Below are 21,773 nucleotides of genomic sequence, written 5' to 3' on the forward strand. Positions count from 1 at the left end.
TTTTCTTCAGACCTTGCTTGATTCACTTGAATCTTGAGGAGGGCCTGTTGTTGCTGATTGTAGAAAAACTTTGGCGATATGTGTTTTGTATTATCACCCTTGATATATCCTAGCTTCACCTGTTCGATGCAAGCTGCATTATCTTCATAAATGCAAGTAGGCTCTTCAGTGGTAGAACTCAAACCACTAGTCCCTCGAATATGTGTAATGATAGCTCTTAACCATACATACTCACGAACCGCCTCATGTATAGCAATGATCTCTGAGTGATTCGAGGACGTAGCCACAAGGGTTTGCTTGGTTGATCTTCAAGATATCGCCGTGTTCCCAATATTAAATACATAACCAGTTTGGGAACGACATTTATGTGGGTCAGATAGGTACCCAGCATCAACAAAACCAACCAAAACTATTTGGCGTTTCGGTGTAGTGAGTAGCGCTTTCGCCATCAACATTTCCTTTAGGGATTGCAATTTCATCTGCGGTCCCTCTTGTCTCTGTAGGGAAAGAACAGTCCCAAGTCAATGGTTCCTTTTAGGTATCGGAAAATGTTCTTGATACCATTTCAGTGATGCTGCATTGGCGCTGAGCTAAATCTAGCTAACAAGTTCACTGAGAATGCAATGTCTGGTCGAGTACATTTGGCTAAGTACAATAATGCGCCTATTGCACTTAGATAGGGAATTTCAGCTCCCAACACCTGTTTGTCATCTTCCTTTGGACGAAATGGATCTTTCTTTGCATCCAAACTTCGACCGATCATGGGAGTGCTAGCAGGATGCGCTTTGTCCATGTTAAATCGCCTGAGCATCTTTTGGACATACTTAGACTGGTGGATTAGTATTCCACAAACTCGGTGTTCTAGTTCAAGGCCTAGACAGAATCGAGTTTTCCCAAGATCCTTCATCTCAAATTCGGATTTCAAATAGCTCGCGGTTTCTCTTATTTCATCAAGAGTACCTACTATGTTCATATCATCGACATATACAGCTACAATTGCAAATCCGGAACTTGTTTTCTTTATGAATACGCAGGGGCACAATTCATCGTTCTTATATCCCTTCCCAATCAAGTACTCACTTAAATGGATATAGCACATCTGCCCGGATTATTTCAATCCGTAAAGTGAGCGTTTCAACCTAAACGCACTCCGTGGTTTAGAGTCACTTGACTTGGGTAATGTAAGGCCATCAGACACTTTCATATATATCTCTGAATCAAGATCCCCATAGAGATATGCAGTAACCACATCCATGAGCTGCATTTCCAGTCCTTCGGAAACTACCAAGCTAACTAAGTAGCGGAACGTTATAACGTCCATTACAGGAGAGTATGTCTCCTCGTAGTCAATTTCAGGGCGTTGTGAGAAACCTTGCTCCACAAGGCGAGCCTTGTACCTCAGGACTTCCTTCTTCTCATTACGCTTTCTGACAAAGACCCATTTATGTCCTATAGGCTTTACACTTGGTGGGGTTAGCACTACCGGACCAAATACCTGTCTCTTTGTCAGAGAATCTAATTCTGCCTGGATTGCTTCTTTCCATTTAGGCCAATTTGCTCTTTGTTGACATTCTGCAACAGAGCGTGGTTCGATATCATCGTGCTCTATAATTTCTTGAGCAACAGTGTATGCAAATACATCATAAATGTGTATGGAAGATCTTTCTATCAACTCATACGCACTCTCATAATCCATTGAGATTTCTTTGTTCTCTGGAATCATTTCAAACATCGGAGCATCCTCTAGTATTGATTCATGGACATAACTATAATCAGAGACAATCTCATGAGAGGGATTCTCTACATTGATGATTAATGGATCAGTTTGTGCCTTACTCCCCCTCTTCTTTCTTGGGTGAGTGTCAATCGAACCAAGTGGCCTCCCCCACTTCCTTTGGGGAGCCATGGCCTCAACCACGCCTCCACTAAGTGTGGTTGCAGTGCCTCTATCTGCGGCACCGTGCCCTTTGTTGGGGGCTTCTAACCTTGCAGGCACATTTGCAGCTAGTATATGTGATCTCCTCACTTTTGCGATATCAGTAAACGCATCAGGCATCGAATCGGCTACGTTCTGAAGATCGATTATTCTTTTCACTTCACTTTCACTTTGTGAAGTGCAGGGATCAAAATGAGACAGAGTGGGGACAAACCACGACAATTCCTGTCGTTCCCTTGGAAAATGCTATTTCCTATGTCCCCCTAATGAAATGAAGACTGTCTTATCAAAGTGACAATCCGCAAATCTAGCGGTAAAGAGATCGCCTGTCCCTTCCAAATAGCAGATATTTGTTGGGGATTCGTATCCAACGTAAATACCTAATCGTCTCTGAGGACCCATTTTTGTTCACTGTGGGGGCGCAATAGGCACATATACTGCGCAACCAAATATGCGTAAGTGTGAAATGTCAGGCTCATATCCAGTTACCAACTGGTACGCAGAAAATGGTTGGCTAGCAGTGGGTCTGAAAACAAATAAGTAAATCACCATGCAGATATAGGCAGGTTGGTGCGCAAAACCAATGCCCTAGCCACCATCTGTAGCATTTTGATGGTGGCTTCTGCGAGACCATTTTGTATATGCACATGGGGTACAGGATGCTCTACATCGATCCCAATAGACATTTAATCATCAAATGTAAACTCTCCAGCGTTATCAAGCCTTATAGACTTGATAGGGTGATCAGGGTGGTGAGCCCTTAAACGTATAATCTGTGCTAGGAGTTTTGCAAATGCAGCATTTCTTGTGGACAATAAATCAACATGTGACCAGCGTGTCGAAGCATCCACCAGAACCATAAAGTACTTGAATGGTCCGCATTCTGGATGGATAGGTCCACATATATCTCCTTGTATCCTTTGTAAGAATGGAATGTTTTGTTTTGTGTCTTTAGCATAGGAAGGTCTCGATCCTGTTTTTGCTAAAGAGCAGGCTTTGCAAAACGAGTGATATGCCTTTGAAATAGTCAATGAGGCATAATGGGAGGGAGGTAGTGCTTCTGGTACTTCAGAAGGCGATGGCTGCATTTGAGCAGTACTAGGACCGACACCTTGCAGTGTGGCTGATTTTTCTCCCATTTTATTTTTCACTTGAAAGAAGGGATGTCCATATGAGCCTTCTTTAAAATATGGATCTTCATGTCACGACCGGGGTGCCCTAGACGGTCATGCCAAAGCCTATATGAGTCAGTGTCCCACATTTCATTGTTGGTGACAGCATAGGATTCAATGATCCGAATAGTAGTGAGGTACAGTCCACTAAATTGACTCATTAGTTTCTCTAAAATGCGTTTCCTTCCACATTTATTAGAGGTAATATAAAGGTATTCAGTTCCATTCTCACATTGTGTTTCTACATGATAATCGTTGGCACGAATATCTTTGAAACTTAACAAGGTTCGATTAGCTCTTGGTGCATACAGAGCGTCTGTGACATTAAATATATCTCATATTCTTTAGAGTATTTCTATTTTAGGTAGAATGATAATCTTTTCATTCAAATAATTTTTTTTTTCTAGATGTATTGCTTTACATCTTTATAGTGCTATTTCGAACCATGTAAATATGTGTAGTAAATAAATTTGAATAAATTTAGTGCTTCAGAATAAAATTTGAAATTTATTAATAAGCCAACAATAATCAAATCAAGGTCTTGTTCAGAAATCTAATTTATCAAACCATTAATTAAGACCAAGTAATAATCTAATTAAAAATGAGGCATTATGCCTTCACAACTGTTTTTCGAAAATAAATAGATAAAGCAGATCAGTCAAAGTCTGAAGCATCCATTGACGGAGCAAGTTCCTTATTGCCATTGAAGTCTGCAATAGTGAGGTTGACATTTGGGTTATGACCTTCTTCTTCCATATAGTGAGCCTCTTGTTCTTTAGACTCCCTATACCTCTTGTAAGTGGCTGCAATTATATTGCTTGCTTGGCAGTTCTTGTACCGATGCCCAATGACTCCACATCTATAGCATGGTTCATTGCCAACTCTATCTTGTTTGACTGAAGGGTTCTTAGGTGCCCTTTGCGCCTTGTTTCTATGACCACTAGGGCCAGCACTACCATCTCTGCTCCATACATTGGGAGGGCCTCCATGGCCCATACCACGACCCCCATGTCCCTTGCCACATGGTGCGTTGTTGCCACATGGGTAGGGATCATCAGGTCCAAACCCCTTTGCATTGGAGTTCTTTCCACCTTTCATTTTTCCATAATTAGCCTCGGGAATTTTCTTTGTCCCAGTGGGCCTGGCATTGTTGTTCAAGAGAACCTCATTATGCCTCTCAGCCACTTGCCGTAGGCTGATCAGCTTATTGAATGTTGTGATTCTTTTGTTGTCATATTCCAGCCTATACTGGATCACTAGTATAAGTGCTGAAGTAGGAAAAGTGGAAAGAGTCTTTTCGATCATATCATCTTTTGTGATTTCCCTTCCACAGAAATTGAGACGTGCCTTTAAGCGCAACATGTCCTTGTTGAAGTCATTTACCCTTTTGTAGTCAAGCAAGCGGATTCCATTCCACTGAACGGCCAGTTCGGGGAGCAAAGTGTCATGAATGTTCCCAAAACGTCCCTTAAGGGCATCCCACAGTTCTTTGGGTGTCTTCAACTGAAGGTACTCCTAGCATAGGCTAGGATTAGTATGTCGCCTCAGAAACATTAAGGCATTTGCTTTCACCTTATTAGATGGTTCATCATTTTTGGGGTCGGTAATGGTGGCAGTGTAGTCTTTTGCCACAAAGGCAGTTTCTACATCGGAAACCCAACGATGGTACTCAAGTCCTTATGAGTCCAAAATGTCAAATTCAGGTCGGGTTGGATCAGCCATCTACATAAACAAGAGGGAAGATATAAATTACGCAGTCATAAAGACATCCACGTGAATTATTTTCCAAAAATATGAATTAGATTGCAAGACCAAGATTCATAATGGTCACATTTTTTTCGATGCTATGTGAAAATACTTTATCACGGTAATTATGTGTTTATAATGCGCATGAATTTTCATTATCATGGCAAGATGCAATTTATATATAGCATGCTAAATAAGGAATAACCATAGCACATTTAAACATAGCATATATAAAAGTAAATTACATGGCATGCTCAAATTTCACAAATATACACCAAAATATAGGCCTTATCAAAAAGCCCGCGGATCAAGTGGGCCGATGGAGGGCCAAAAGCCCGGCCCGGCCCATCAAAAAGCCCGCCATAGGCCCGGCCCGTAAAAACCCGTTAGGCCCGGCAACCCGTTAGTCCCAGTAATTTATAAGTTCATGTCTAGAACCGAACTTCGCTGAATTACTGAGAACTTCTCGGATAGAATTAGGAGCTTTACCCTATATGCACGGAAAGCCCCATGTGTCTAGTTTCTGAAGAATTTTACGGTTTGCGATTCCGACTTTTCTAGAAGGAGTTATGGCAATTTAAGTGAAGGCAGTTCAGCTTTGATGGGAATCTAGAAGGCCCAGCACATATATTTGGAAATCTTCAGTGTGCCACATCATCATTATATGTGTGTGTGTGTGTGTCTCTTTGTGTGAGTGTGAATTTGTTGTAATTTGGCTTATGGTGAAATTGGACGTTCTCATACTTCTATATATAATATGTGCAAATATATTCTACATGTCATGACAACGGTTGACCGATTCGATCGGATTAGAAACTATGGTGAAATTAGCTAAATTTTTCACCACACTTATAATTTATTATAATAATCTCATCCAACGGTCGGTTTTTCCATTTTATTTGAAATGATACAGGTTGCCCTTTGGAGTGTATGATATATAAATATAGGTTTATAAGAGTAACTAAGTTTGACCTAGTTGATCGAATTCGAAACGAGAACTAAATTGGCTGAAATTTTTACAACCACCATAAAACATTACAATCTCTCCATCAAGCGGTTGGTTTTCTCCAAATTCATTTTTCACTTCATGTTTGCTTTAGAATGAACCTCAACAATTTAAATGCATTGTATAAGTTATACAACTTTAGGAGGCAAATTGGTATAGGCCAACGTCTTTGTAATTAAAATTGAAGTTTTTATCTTATGTTCACGCACATCCATCTATGGAATATTTACAGACGTGATGTGAAAAAATAAGCACGTTTCGCGGTCGTTGTACCGTCGGTCAACTAAGAAAACATACAAGTGATGACAGTTGACCAATTCGATCGGATTCGAAAATATGGTGAATTGGCTAAATTTTTTACCACACTCATAATTTATTGTAATAATCATATCCAACGGTTCGTTTTTCCATTTTCTTTGAATTGATAGAGGTTGCTCTTTAGAGTGTATGATATATAAATATAAGTTTATAAGAGTAATTAAGTTTGACCTACTTGATCGAATTCGAAACGAGAACCGAATTTGCTGAAATTTTTACAACCACCATAAAACATTACAATCTCTCCATCGAGCGGTTGGTTTCTCCAAATTCATTTTCCACTTCATATTTGCTTTAGAATGAACCTCAACAATTTAAATGCAATGTATAAGTTATACAACTTTAGGAGGCAAATTGGTATAGACCATTGTATTTGTAATTAAAATTGAAAGTTTTATCTTATGTCCACGCACATCCATCGATGAAATATTTACAAACGTGATGTAAAAAAATAAGCACGTTTCGCGGTCGTTATGTCATCGGTCAACCAAGAAAACATACAAATGACTACGGTTGACCAATCCGATCGGGTTCGAAACTATGGTGAAATTGACTAAATTTTTAACCACACTCATAATTTATTGTAATAATCACATCCAATGGTCTGTTTTCCCATTTTCTTTGAATTGATAGAGGTTGCTCTTTGGAATGTATGATATGTAAATATAGATTTATAAAAAATTAGTGTCTTTAAATATTTATTATAAATAAAGCCCATAAGTCCCGTCCCAAAAAAGCCCGCAAGGCCCGGCTCGAAAAAGCCCGCAAGGCCCGCTTTATAAGGACCGCCTTGGATCCTTCGATTTACAATAAAGCCCGGCCCGTTGACGAGCCCTACTAAAATATATGTTACACATAATAATAGCAATAATATATCATACTTAAAATTCTACGAATAATAAAACAATGGCATAATATAAAGGCATGCTTAGGAATAATTATAAAAGCGTACATGAAATAAAACATGCTCATAAACTATATATAACAAAATATATATGGCATGCTCAAAATAAAATAATAAAAATATAAACAATAAAATATAAAGCATCCTTTTTTTTCAAAAAGTAAACATAAATAAAATTCACATGCTTTAGATTCCACGAATATATATAATACATATATGGAAAGTGAGATATAAATAAGGCAGCCAAAAATAAAAACATACTTGATTTCGAGAAAACAAAACAATCCTAGCGCACGCGCGTGTTGATGCAGACGTGCGTAGCGATGTTTTCAGGCTTGAGAAAAACTGGGCCGCTTCCTCTCTCTTTTCAGCGGTGGGCCATGGGGCCTTTGTTTCTTTTCTTGGCCTGCTTTTTCTATTTTTTTTTTTCAAAACTGGGCCGTAGGGCCTGTTTGTTTTTTTTTCTCTGGGCCGCAGGCCTTCTTCTTTTTGTTTTTGTTTTGTTTTTTATTTTTTTTTTTGTTGGGCCAGGTCACACTTTTTTTTCTATTTTTTTTTTCCCACTTTTTTTTCTTTCTCTCTTCTTCGCGTCTGCTTCTGGTTTGCAGATGGGTAGAGGTGTGCGCAGATGGGCTGGCAGCGTGCTGGGCGAGAGGGGCGTGCTCAGGCGGGGTGGCTCTGGGATGGGCAGGCGTTGGGCTACGCAAGACGTGGGTGTGCTGTGTTGAGCAAGCGGCGGGGCGGGGCTGCCGGATTCTGCATCGATATGTGCTGGGATCTGCGCTGTGGACTGCGCGGGTGTGCTGGCCACGTGGGTGGGAGGACGGTGGGATGCTGCTGTGCGAGCAGGAGGGGGACGAAGGACGATCTGGTGGGTAGGCCGCCGGGAATTTTTTTATTTTTATATGGTGGCGGCAGAAAAGGTTTTTTTTTTTTCTAGGGTTTTGGTTTTTCTTGGCTATTTGCTCTGAGCGTGCTGATAACGTGTAAAAGTAAAATGAAATTGTAATTGGTCTACTCATTTCATTTCATAGCCCCTTTATATAGGGATAGAATTACAATGGAAACATCGATTAACATCAATTACAATAATGATAGTAAATGCTGATTGTGATGTGATTGCAATTCCTTGATTCCCTCTTCGTCAGTTTCTTTGACGAAGGCACATAATGTGTTTTTCCTTTAACAAAAAAAGTATTATCACTCGGTTGTGATTGCAAATCCTCCAAGTGGTCGTCTGAAAATCAATGTTGATGGGGCATTTAGAGCTGAGGAAGGGAGTGGAGGTATTGGGGTAGTTGTCAGGAATGATGCTGGTATGGGTATTGCTGCTTTGGCCAGGACTTTTCTACATGCACACTCGGTTCTTAATATGGAAGCGGAGGCGTGTAGGGCTGGCTTACTTCTTGGTATTCACCAAGGTTGGACTGACATAGATGTTGAAAGCGACTCTGCCATCCTGATTTCTGCTCTCAATAGTCGAGAGAAGAATTTCTCTGAGGTAAGTCGAGTTTTAGATGATTGTAGGGAGTATATTACTGCTTTTCAATCTGTTAGAATTCGACATATTTACCGTGAAGCAAATGGTGTAGCGGATAGGCTTGCTCACCTTGCTAGTAGTGGTTTCATTGATGATGTATGGTTAGATGAGACACCTGCAATCATTCAGGATGTTCTCTATGAGGATTATTGCAACTGTTCTACTGTAGCTCGGGGTTCAGGTTTTATGTCCCCCCCGATGCAAAATTCTACTATTAATTTAATAAATGGAACCGGGCGTGGGTCTGAGCCTCCCAGCTAGGCTGGGTTCCAAACCCCTTTAAAAAAAAAAGTATTATCACATGAAAAAATCGAACAGTAATCTTATAATTAAAAATTGTCCTCCAAATGACAACATGGTATGGCGCTACAGCTGAAAAAATTACATCAAATTTCTCTCTGTTTTTGAAGCTCCTTCATTCTCATCTTCCATACATTTCTCTTAGTCCCAGGCATATCAAATTTGGTACCGTTTAGTAGTGAGAAAGCATTACCGGGATCTTTACCCTCTTCCATGTCCCTCCTAGTTTTCTCTACTTTGTCAAGTAGTCCCTTAACTGCTATGTCAAATGCATCTTCAAATGTCTCCAATCCAGATGCCCTTGGATCTGCATATATTATTTTCGGAATCAATCTTATAACTTCCTCCCTCATTGCTAGTACTTCATCTTTGGGAACTCTCAGCAATGTCTCATTGATCATCACCTTCTTCTCCTTGATATCATGTTCTGATATAAACACTGAATACTTAGACGGGCTGCTGGGAAAGTGCCATGTGTACTGCACATAAGCTGAACCCGGATGGAAGAAAACCGGAATGCAGCCTGCCAAGATGGAGTCAAATATTGATCGACGAGTGAATGAGTCCCCGGAAGGCTGCAGGCAGAATACAGACGATTGAAACACCTTCATCAAATCTAAAGGGTCATCACACTTGTTTGCACCATGATAACACCCTACAAGTCTGCATTGTTTGGTTGAAGATTGGCATTGGCTTATAATCATATCCCGGATATTTTCTTTGTAATCAGGTCTTGGAGCACCAGCAAAAGTGAAGAGATATGGCCTCTTCCGCTTTCTCATTCTTCTCTGCCACTTAGACACCTGACTCTCCTTTGAGGGATGGAAGTATGTAGGGTATGGTATCGCCTGCTCGTTGCTCCAAGAGCTTGATTCAATTGACAACAATGTCATGTTCTTGGATTCTGGCAAAAACATGAGCTTGGATCCCCAATCAGAATCATTATCTGTTTGTCTCCTGAAATCCCATGCAATTCTGCCTCCAACTAAGAAATGGTCTTTACCCCACATTGTCTTCCATTCAGGTCTATTTGAAAGCCATTTCATCAATTCTAGAGGAGAAGCATCTCGGATAGATGTGTTGTAGCCCCAGAGGTACCGACCAACATCAAGGCCAGCGTAAAAGGGCACAAATATTGCCGAGGCCAATGATGAATCACTGGTTAAGCACTTGTACTTCTTCATCCTATTATGAAAAATAACTTCTAATGAGAACTGATTTGTAGCAAACCAACCTTTGGCCCCCAATAATCGGTCACGTCTCTTAGAAGATTTTTCAGTTAGTTTAGGCCCTAGACCCATGTTTGACATGTAGGGGCACATTTCAGTCCATCTCTGAAGGGAATGGCAATTCTTGAGCAAGTCCTGGTTGAACCTTTTTGGAAGATCATAAACATAAATGTATCGACCCGAACACGAATCAGAATCAGAGATTTGGTGCTTGGTATTAGGTATAGCCTGTGGTGGTGGAATATTATTGACAGTTGCAATTTGAGTTTCATTGGAGCTGGTAACATTATTTGGTTGTCTTTCATGGCCAAAAGAAAATGGAGCAGGAGTGCTACTAGATGTATTAGTAATACTAGAATTACTGATCCTCTTGGTTTGATCGGCTGTTTGAGAATCTGTAGCTTGAGGAGGAAGAGAGCTGGGATGGTGTTGATCTTGGTTTTGGGTAGCAATTACATTTTCAAAGTTGGTAATGAAATAGGTGACCCGATTGAAATTTCTTCCAGAGTTTAGAGAGGAATAGTCTGTACAAATCAATACCAAGAATATAAGGAAGGAAGCTGTTAGGACAAACCAGAGTTGACTATGGTACTTATGTCCGCCTGCAATCCATTGAGATTTCTCCATATATTAAGAGCTATCTGCAGCTAGCTTCCTTGCTTCTTGATCGTCTCGACGATATGAAAACAAAGAATGATATTGGTTAATCACCGAGAGATCTCCAGAGCACCAGTTGATCAATATAACACAATACAAAGATTAACAGAAGAAGCTGAGAAAGATGCATGCAAGAAGAGAAAAGGAAAAACATGTAAGCTAGCAGAAATTATGAATTGTTGAGAGAAGAAAGGTAGTAGGTTCAGGGTCTGATGAATTTAAGGGAAAGAAGCGAAGGAAAAACTATGTGCTGAATGAAATCTTGTGACATTCCTTCGCAAGAAAACATATTAAGAAATTTCAATTCTAGAGGGGGGGGGTCTTATTCTAGACTTTTATTTATATAGATATGTACTCCATTATGAATTTCCTAATAGAAGAAAAATACAAGATGGTAAAGAATCAAGGAGTCCTTAATTCTTACCGTTGGAAGATGTTTGGAGGATTGTTTTGGATTTTGGAGAGAAGGATCATGTGTATGTACATATATGCATTTTATTCTTTATCATTTACTGTATGAATAGTCCTATAAACTTCCCATATATATACAAAGAGATTCTGATTTAAATGAATTTGGATTATGCCTTAAATGTGTACATATTAAACAAGGATGGGAAATATGATCTCTCCTTGCTTTATATAAAGGTAGAAAAGTATTATCGACATGCATCATAACAATAAAAGTATTAATTATAATAATTAATATTACATATACTGTGGATTTTGGAGCATTTGTTCTTGGTTAGTGGTGACGAAAGAATGGTTTGATGTCATAATTTTAGGCCAGCAGGTTGAGGCAAAACTTTAGAGAGCTATGGAGACGGTTTTGTGATCGTCGTTTGTCTTCTTTCTTTTTTGGTGTACACTGAGTTTGAGGTTGCTCGAAAATACAAAATGTGTAGAGCTCATGCCAAAAGAACTTGGTTATCACCATGAAGAAGTCAACAACCAGTTGCAGTTACAGCAGAAAACAATCCTAAACTTTTAACAGGTTTCACTACATATAATAATGTACTTTGTATTACCAAAATTTGTATATGTGAACTTGTACCAAAAAAAATTTGTATATGTGGACATATTCTAGAAGAAAAACTTACAAGAATTTTTTCAAGCTTCTGAGAAGAAAAACAAAATAGACAGTTTTGGAGGCCGCCGGGTTTGAATTCAAGACGGTTAGACTGATTCATAGAGTTGATGAATCAAACTTTATTTGCAGACATTTCAAGCCAATCAAATTTGAAGAGTCATATTCACAGAAAGAGAGAAGCATATATAGCTAAGCTAGCTAGTGGATGATAGTTATTTGGTAGTTGATTACTAATACCGACCAGAAATTCGCATTCATTATTTGAATTATTTAATTAGCAAACCTCAATCAATTAGCAATACGCAAAGTACCTCAGCATAAACCAAGGAGAAAAACAAGAGTACGCAATGCCTTTCCCTTGATTATGTTGGTTTCACCAGGTTGACTATAGATCGATCAATGATTGATGCTTAATAGTTATAGTTATATAAAATAGTCCATGACGTCCTCAAGTGTATCATGACACGAAATAAGGCAAATGAATTCTAATTATTGAGTTCTCCTAAGAATAGGGGCGGAGCCAGAAATTATAGGATGGGGGCCATATGTACTAAGAAATTTTGCTAAACACAAAACTTTACAGTATTCCACATACAAATGAAGAGACCTTTTTTTTTTTTTTTTTTTTGTCTAAACTCATTATACAGAGAGAAAATTATCTTGAAATCCAAAATAGTTTCTTGTTTCATTTTCTTTTCAAATATTGTAGTATTTAATTATGATTACTTTGACCCAAAAGGAACATTTGATTATTTGGGCTGCCTTTGGGCCCATGGTGGAGTCCATTTGGGCTTTGAGTTCTCTAAGGATTTGGGACCCAGGAGGTGTTTTGGGTATCTTTTTGACCAATTGTGTTTTCCGTATTATTTTGGGTGTACCGTGTTTATGTGCAGGTAGATTGCTCATCTCTACATTCTATAACAAATCTCAGTATAATATTACTGTGAGTACGACAATTGCGTGCCTAGTGAACAATGTTACTTGTGCTGGGACAAATATAGTTTTGATTGGTCTACCGATCTCTTGCATACTCAGATTGCAAATTCTGATGGTTTGGTCTTCAAATCTCAAGGTCGTGGCAATGGTCTCATTGTTGGTAATTATCTTGAGGAGGCTGGGAATTTATCTTCAGCTTTTTGCTACTTTCTCTATAAGTGATTCAGAGCAGTATTTTATTGTACATGAAAAACCTATTGGTGTAGCACACCTTCTGGTTTGTTCTAGCTTAGCTCTACCCTCAAGTCGTTTGTGGCTTGTGTCTGCTCCCTGTAAAAGTAAAATTACAATTGGAATTGGTCTACTCATTTCATTTCATAGTCCCTTTATATAGGGATAGAATTACAACGGAAATATCAATTACATTAAATACATTGAATGCTGATTGATCTATAATTGTGCTGATTGATGGTAATCGCTGATTCCTTGATTCCCTCTCTGTCAGTCACTTTGACGAAGGCACATAATTAATCTGTTTTTCCTTTAACACTCCCCATTGTGCCAAGTCAAAGACGAAATGGTGCATGAGTTGTTGCCTCACTAAAAACCTTGCCAAGTAACAAAAAAAACCCTGTGGGACAAAAAATACACCTTGGTCGAAGGAAAAGAGCACAACGCACCTTTTACATTTGAGGATGATATGTGTGTGTTAGACTCCCCCTGACGTCTACACCTCCCCCTGATCCTTACATTAATCAAGGGAGATTGGAAAGTCTTTGAATTCCTATGCTTTTCACATGTTTCTCAAATGTGGCCTTAGGCAATGATTTGGTGAACAAATCTGCCACATTCTCCTCAGACCTTACTTGATTCACTTGAATCTTGAGAAGAGCCTGTTGTTGCTGATTGTAGAAAAACTTTGGCGATATGTGTTTTGTATTATCACCCTTGATATATTCTAGCTTCATCTGTTCGATGCAAGCTGCATTATCTTCATAAATGCAAGTAGGCTGTTCAGTGGTAGAACTCAAACCACTAGTCCCTCGAATATTTGTAATGATAGCTCTTAACCATATATACTCACGAACCGCCTCATGTAGAGCAATGATCTCTGGGTGGTTCGAGGAGGTAGCCACAAGGGTTTGCTTGGTTGATCTCCAAGATATCGCAGTGTTCCTAATGGTAAATACATAACCAGTTTGGGAATGACCTTTATGTGGCTCAGAGAGGTACCCAGCATCAGCAAAACTAACCAAAACGTAATTTGGCATTTCGGTGTAGTGAGTGGCGCTTTCGCCATCAACATTTCCTTTAGGGATTGCAGTTCCATATGCGGTCCCCCTTGTCTCTCTGTAGGAAAAGAACAGTCCCAAGTCAATGGTTCCTTTTAGGTATCAGAAAATGTTCTTGATACCATTCCAGTAACGCTGCGTTGGCGCTGAGCTAAATCTAGCTAACAAGTTCACTGAGAATGTAATGTCTGGTCGAGTACATTGGGCTAAGTACAATAATGCGCCTATTGCACTTAGATAGGGAATTTCAGCTCCCAACACCTCTTCGTCATCTTCCTTTGGACGAAATGGATCTTTCCTTGCATCCAAACTTTGACCGATCATGGGAGTGCTGGCAGGATGCGCTTTGTCCATGTTTAATCGCCTGACTTTTGGACATACGCAGACTAGTGGATTAGTATTCCACAAACTCGATGTTCTAGTTCAAGGCCTAGACAGAATCGAGTTTTCCCAAGATCATCCATCTCAAATTCAGATTTCAAGTAGCTTGCGGTTTCTCTTATTTCATCAAGAGTACCTATTATGTTCATATCATTGACATATACATCTACAATTGCAAATCTGGAACTTGTTTTCTTTATGAATACGCAGGGGCACATTTCATCGTTCTTATATCCCTTCCCAATCAAGTAGTCACTTAGACGGGTATACCACATCCGCCCGGATTGTTTCAATCCGTCAAGTGAGCGTTTCAACCTAATTGCAAACGCACTCCATGGTTTAGAGTCACTTAACATGGGTAATGTAAGGCCATCAGGCACTTTCATATATATCTCTGAATCAAGATCCCTATAGAGATATGTAGTAACCACATCCATGAGCTGCATTTCCAATCCTTCGGAAACTACCAAGCTAACTAAGTAGCGGAACGTTATAACGTCCATTATGGGAGAGTATGTCTCCTCATAGTCAATTTCAGGGCGTTGTGAGAAACCTTGCGCCATAAGGCGAGCCTTGTACCTCAGGACTTCATTCTTCTCATTACGCTTTTTGACAAAGACCCATTTATGTCCTACAGGCTTTACACTTGGTGGGGTTAGTGACAGGACCCGCCCCGGATTTCACCTTGAAATCCGAAGTGGCCCTGCGGGGCCCACCTTAGAAGAAATTCTACCAAAAATTTAGCCGAACTCCCTCTAAAAGTGGACTACCCAAAAACCTGTAGAAAGACATTTACACTTCTAAAATAATCCACCACAAACTTCTGAAGCCACCATGCTCCCTAAATCACAACACCTCCCAATTTCACAAACAATTCTGAACTTAAAAATATTAATCTCAAAGGTTATCAGAGCAATCTATTTCTTAGGCGTACAAGAAGGTAGAATACAAGATAAAGGGCCGATACTTTTATAATGCGGAAGCTATGACAACTATGCCTCAACCCCATGTACGCTCGACCTCAAGCTAAACTGGCCTGCAAACTGGGCATTTAAAATCGAAGGGCCCAGGGGAAAACATTTAAAAAAAACCGTTAGAGTGAGTGGATGAAAAATAAGTAATTTCGAATGAATAAGTAAAACTTAATGCTTTCCCAAGTTATTCTCTAAAATCTCGCATGCAGTAACAATCTTGAAAAAAAATACTTTTAATCATCATCTTTACTGCAATCTTAATCGCGTAGAAATAAAACATCTTGAAATCTCTTAAAATATCATCCTCAATCCTTATAAAAACATCATTTTCAAGAGGCTTGCTTGATGACTAGAAAGGACTGCTGTCTAGTCATCTCATGCCATCTGGGAGGGACTGCCACCTAGATGACGCATCGGAAGGGACTGCCAACCAGAATAGGAGGCGGTGGTAGAAGGGACTGCCAACTAACCACAGGTAGTAGACGGGACTGCCGACTAACTACCTCATGTCATCTGGAAGGGACTGCCACCCAGATGACGCATCGGAAGGGACTACCAACCGGAATAGGAGGCGGTGGATAGAAGGGACTGCCAACTAACCATCTCATGCCATCTGGGAGGGACTGCCACCCAAATGACGCATCGGAAGGGACTGCCAACCAGATTATTACCTAGAAGGGACTGCCAACTAGGTAATATGCGCATGCGCCGTAAATAGCCTCCTCAATAAACTGAATAGCCTCCTCAATAAACTGGAAACAACCTCTTTCAGTTACTTGCTTTCGAAAAGAAACTCGTTGTTACTTCAATAAAACATTAATAATTTACCGAAAGCATAACTCAGGATTATCTCGCTAACTCAAATCTCAATATCTCAATAAATCCTCGAAAGCATAAGTCAAATACTCTGTAAATCAATAAATGCTTTCGGAAAGAAATCTCAATCTAACTTCAAGGCTGATAAGTGCGGAGCTCAAAACTCAATAAATCTCGATAATTCAACCATGCCCAAATATTTGCTAATCCTTCGTACTCGTATATCATCATATAAACTGATATTTGAAATCAATAATTCTCATAATATTTTCTTAATCAATCACTTCCCGAAAATCGTTTCCCAACTCAATAACCCATAAATAAATAGCTTGAAAAATCTATTAAAAGCCCTCGGGAAGGAAAACCACTAAAAATCCCGTAACTCATAGAGCATAATAAATCTCAAGAAAACAAGCTCATAAAATCATAATACTCAATCATTCAAATGATAAATTAAACCTCCATCGGAAAATAATAATATACTGCATGCACATTTAATTTAAAATAAATGTCCACTCACAGTACTATTTAGGCGATCACGTATACGAATTCCTTCATCGAGCAATAGCTCGGTATATCGCTCTGTACACAATTATAATTCGTGAATGTTATTCAACAATTAAATACGATTCTCAAAATCAAATCCATATAAATCATCTCTCCACTTCTTCACAGATTCAACCCAAATTTTACTTCTAATACCAATTTGTTATCTTAAAGGTTCCAAGTCAGAACTGAGAGATATACAACGGTCGGATTCTCGTAAATCAATAATCAAAATCCTAAATTTTCAGAAATTCGTAATCGATTAAAAACTTCTCCAATTCCAACCAAATTCACATATTCAACCTCTACAAAAATTATAGGATTTAACTAGCTAAAAGATATATAATTTAAATGACTGTTTAAGCGCCACCACTGTTCACGCACCGCACTGTTCACGCGTGGCACTGTTCATGCACGGCCAACTCCTCCTCCGGCGACCAAATTTCAACCTCAGAATCATCTCAACATTCTAAGCACTTTTCATAACTGTGACCAAGTGAGAAAATACCTTGAAGTGCTCCAATTTTGCCGATGAACACAAACCCGGAAATCTCCAAACCCACCAATTTGGAAATCCTTCAGATTCACCTTCCAAACGTGGAAATTCCAGCTAGAAGTCTTGAGGGAAGATGATCAGTGACTCGAGGCGCTCCTAAAAGAGCCAATTTCACCGCCGAAGATAGCCGGAAACTGGAGAATTTCGCCGGAGAAGCAAAATGCTACAGTAACAATGCTTGCATAAATTCGGGGTTTTCCGGACAAATCACCGATACCCACTGGTACCATCGTGTAGAGGAGGAAGAGACGGTCCAAGGACAACTGGAATCACGTCAATCGGACGCCGGACGGTGAAGAAATCGGAAAAAGAAGGAGAGAGGGCGACGCGGGGGAAGAGGGAGAGAAAATCGGGAAGAGAGAAAATGACAAGTTACCACAGTAACTCGTCTTATTTATAGAAAGTTACCATGAACAGTAACTTTACATTGTCGCTTATAACTTTCGTATACGAACTCCGATTTTTACATACCACATATGCACGCGCTCGATTTAACGTCCTCTACAACTTTCATGTAGAATATTTTCTCAAATTTTGACCCGAACAAAAATTCAACTTTTAGGGCCCCCTAAAATGTCGAAACGGAGCCAAAAAGTAAATGTAAATGTCGTTTACCTATCGAAAGACTCGTAAACTGGTAAATTTAGGTTCGGGAAGTTATAATTTCCCCTCATTATAAAAATTTCGTCCTCGAAATTTCATACTGTTGAAGTAGAGATGGGTGCACACACTAATCCATAGTAAACAGTCACGAAGATGAATAGTACATCAATCCTACAGCAGTGGCGATGATAAGGCACAGAAAAGATGTGCAAATATGCTCAAATCATGTAGAAATTAGCTTCAAAATTGATCCAAGACTTAACCAATTAGGACAGGGAGATCAACTCTTATAAGAAACAATTCTCTAGCTGAAATCTAGCCAATTATTGTGATCTGAATAATTCCCATAGTGTTCTTACTAAATTCAGTGTCATAGTAGGTAGATTTACTTCCATTCATTACTGACAGTCCTTAACAACTGAGGAAGAATGTAAGACCTCGGAAATTGTTATTAATTCCTAAATGTTTCCTAGGATTAATAACGTGTTCGTTTGTACGATTTCGTGGTTCGAGGGTGGAGCGGAAAGTATTTCGAACAATTTTTTGTTGGAATGCTTTGATTGAAGGGTTGACTTTTTATACGTTTAGAATCTGTGAGAACTTCCTTCACGGAAATCGTAGAGCGCGTCGATACGAGTTCGTGGACATGCGGAACGCGAAAATTGGAGTTCGTATGAAGAAGTTATGGCCATCGGAAAAAGTTTCCATTTTGGTATATATGGGATTTTCCGCAAATTATTTCAGAAATTCCAACTTTCCATTTTGGGAAAGTCGGACTCTCTCTCTCCTTCCGACGCCGGAAATCGCCTTCTCTCTTCTTCCGGCCATTTCTTCCTCCTCCAGCCACCTTTGGACGTGAAATTCTTGGGGTAGCCTCGCCTCGACCTTGCGCACCTCCCCGTGCCCACCTTGCAACCTATCTTGGCCTGTAGCCGCCGCAACATTGAAAACCCGATCTGACCTAAGTTTTGGGTCAACGCGGTTTTCTCCGTTCTCCGGCCACCATGGCTCGAGTTGTTGGACACCCTGGGATCGCCTGAGGACACTGATGATTCTCCTAGAAGGAATTAGGCTGTAGTGGAGCGTGGAAGCAGATCGGAGCTTCGCCGGAAAACTGGGAAAATTCCTAGTTCACCGATTTTCGGGGTAGGTTTTCGACCCATTTTACTTCGATTCAAGCTTTGTGATAGTTATGAAAGTTGTTAGGCTTGATGAAACGAAGAGGAGCAGCCTGGCCCCGACACCATTGGCGGTGGTCGGCGGCGGCTCTGCCTCTAACTCCGGCGACCTTTTCCAGTCAACTCCGGGGACCTCTGGGGCAGTTTCTTCTTCTCAGTGCGATCTACTCGTCGATACGAGCATTTCGATATATAGTTTGTAATTTTTGGAAATCGTATGAACATGTTATGAATTTTCCAAGTTTTAGGGTTTTCGGTTCAATCGGTTTTCGATTGGTGAGGATTCGGCCGTCCAATTGACTTGTAGTTTTGTTATATTGATTGTATAAGTATTCCGGAGGCCTCGGGTGGTCTCGGATGAAGTTTCGCCTCGATTGGCATTACTTTTGGGGATTTTATTTCAACGGGGGTTTGAACTTTAATCGTTTTCGATCAGTCAAAATCTGGGGCATCAGTTGACTGAGCAAGTTCCTTGTTGCCATTAAAGTCTGCAATTGTGAGGTTGACATCTGGGTCATGGCCTCCTTCTTCCATATAGTGAGCCTCTTGTTCTTTGGACTCCCTATACCTCTTGTAATTGGCTGCTACTTTGTTGCTTGCTTGGCAGTTCTTGTACCAATGCCCAATGACTGCCTATAGCATGGTTCATTGCCAACTCTATCCTGTTTGACTGAAGGGTTCTTAGGTGCCCTTTGCACCTTGTTTCCATGACCACTAGGGCCAGCACCACCATCTCTGCGCCATACATTGGGAGGGCCTCCAACGCCCATATCACGACCCCCACGTCCCTTGCCACGTGGTGCATTGTTGCCACATGGGTAGGGATCAACACGTCCAACCCCCTTTGCATTGGGGTTCTTTCCACCTTTCACTTTGCCATAATTAGCCTCGGGAATTTTCTTTGTCCCAACAGGCCTGACATTGTTGTTCAAAAGAACCTCATTATGCCTCTCAGCCACTTGCAGTAGGTTGATCAGGTTATGGAATGTTGTGATTATTTTGTTGTCATACTCCAGCATATACTGGTTCGCTAGTATAATTGCTGAAGTAGGAAAAGTAGAAAGAGTCTTCTGGATCATATCATCTTCTGTGAGTTCCTTTCCACAGAAATTTAGACGTTCCTTTAGGCGCAAGATATCCTTGTTGAAGTCATTGACCCTTTTATAGTCAAGCAAGCGGATTTCATTCCACTGAACGGTTAGTTCTGGGAGCAAGGTGTCATGAATGTTCCCAAAACGTCCCTTAAGGGCATCCCACAGTTCTTTGGGTGTCTTCAATTGAAGGTACTCCCAGCGTAGGCTAGGATCAATATGTCGCCTCAGAAACATTAAGGCATTTGCCTCACCTTGTCAGACAGTCCATCGTCTTTGGGGTCAGTGGAAGTTTTGACGGTGGCAGTGTAGTCTTTTGCCACGAAGGCAATTTCTACATCGGAAACCCAACGGTGGTACTCAAGTCCGTCTGAGTCTAAAATGTCAAATTCAGGTCGAGTTGTATCAGCCATCTACATAAACAAGAGGGAAGATATAAATTACGGAGTCATAAAGACATCCACGTGAATTATTTTCCAAAAAATATGAATTAGAGTTCAAGACCAAGATTCGTAATGGTCACATTTTTTTTCGATGCTATGTGAAAATGCTTTATCACTGTAAGTATGTATTTATAATGCGCATGAATTTTCATTATCATGGCACAAATTGCGTTTTGTATAGCATTCTAAATAAGGAATAATCATAGCATCATTAGCATGTAATAAAGAATAAAACATAGCATATATAAAAATAAATGACATGGCATGCTCAAATTGCACAAATATACAACAAAATATATGCTACATATATCACGCGTAAAAATAAAATGTAAACCATAGTCTTTATGCTTAGGAATAATTATATAAGCGTAACATAAAAACATGCTCTCAATTTCATAATAAAGCATAAACAATAAAATATATAATCATGCTTAAAGATAATCATATAAAATATAGTAATATACCATAGTATGAAATTAAATAAATTAAAGAGACCATACTTGGTTTCGAAAAAATAAAACAATCCTAGCGCACGCGTGTGTTGATGCAGGCGTGCGTAGCGATGTTTTTAGGCTTGAGAAAAACTAGGCCGCTTCCTCTCTCTATTCAGCAATGGGTCATGGACCTTGTTTTTTTTCTTTTCTTTTGTTTCTGTTTTTTTTTTCTGGGTTGGGTCTGTTCTTTGAGCCCTTTTTTTTTTTTTTTTTTTTTTTTTTTTCTGGGCCGCAGAGCCTGCTATTGTTTTCTTTTGGGCCTGGTTTTTTCTCTCTTTTTTTCTTTGGGCGGGGTCACTTTTTCTCTTTGCTTTTTTTCTTTTCTCTCTTTTCTCTCTCTCTTCTTCACGTCTTTTTCTTCTGGTTTTCAGATGGGTGGCTGCAGATGCCGGTCTGGACGAAGGCGGAGTGGGGACCGCTGAGGTGCAGGCGCGGGAGGGGGGTTGCTGCGGGGAGTAGGCACTAGGCTGCTGCAGGCCGGTATGGATCGGTGCTGCAGGTCGCTGGACCTATGCAAATGCGTGTAGGCCGGTCTGGTGTGGAGGCTGCAAGGGTGCTAGGCCAAACG

The 21,773-nt window shown here is 40.0% G+C and overlaps 1 protein-coding gene across 1 annotated transcript; it reads right to left on the reverse strand.

Moving 5' to 3' along the window:
• Positions 1-8,667: 8,667 nt before the first annotated feature.
• LOC133745313 (probable xyloglucan galactosyltransferase GT14) lies at positions 8,668-11,312 on the reverse strand. The gene has a single exon (XM_062173372.1). It carries the CDS (start codon positions 10,776-10,778, stop codon positions 9,009-9,011), a length of 1,770 nt encoding a protein of 589 aa, XP_062029356.1. The 5' UTR covers positions 10,779-11,312; the 3' UTR covers positions 8,668-9,008.
• Positions 11,313-21,773: the final 10,461 nt, after the last annotated feature.

Source organism: Rosa rugosa, chromosome 4, assembly GCF_958449725.1.
Source record: "Rosa rugosa chromosome 4, drRosRugo1.1, whole genome shotgun sequence".
NCBI classification, from domain to species: domain Eukaryota; kingdom Viridiplantae; phylum Streptophyta; class Magnoliopsida; order Rosales; family Rosaceae; genus Rosa; species Rosa rugosa.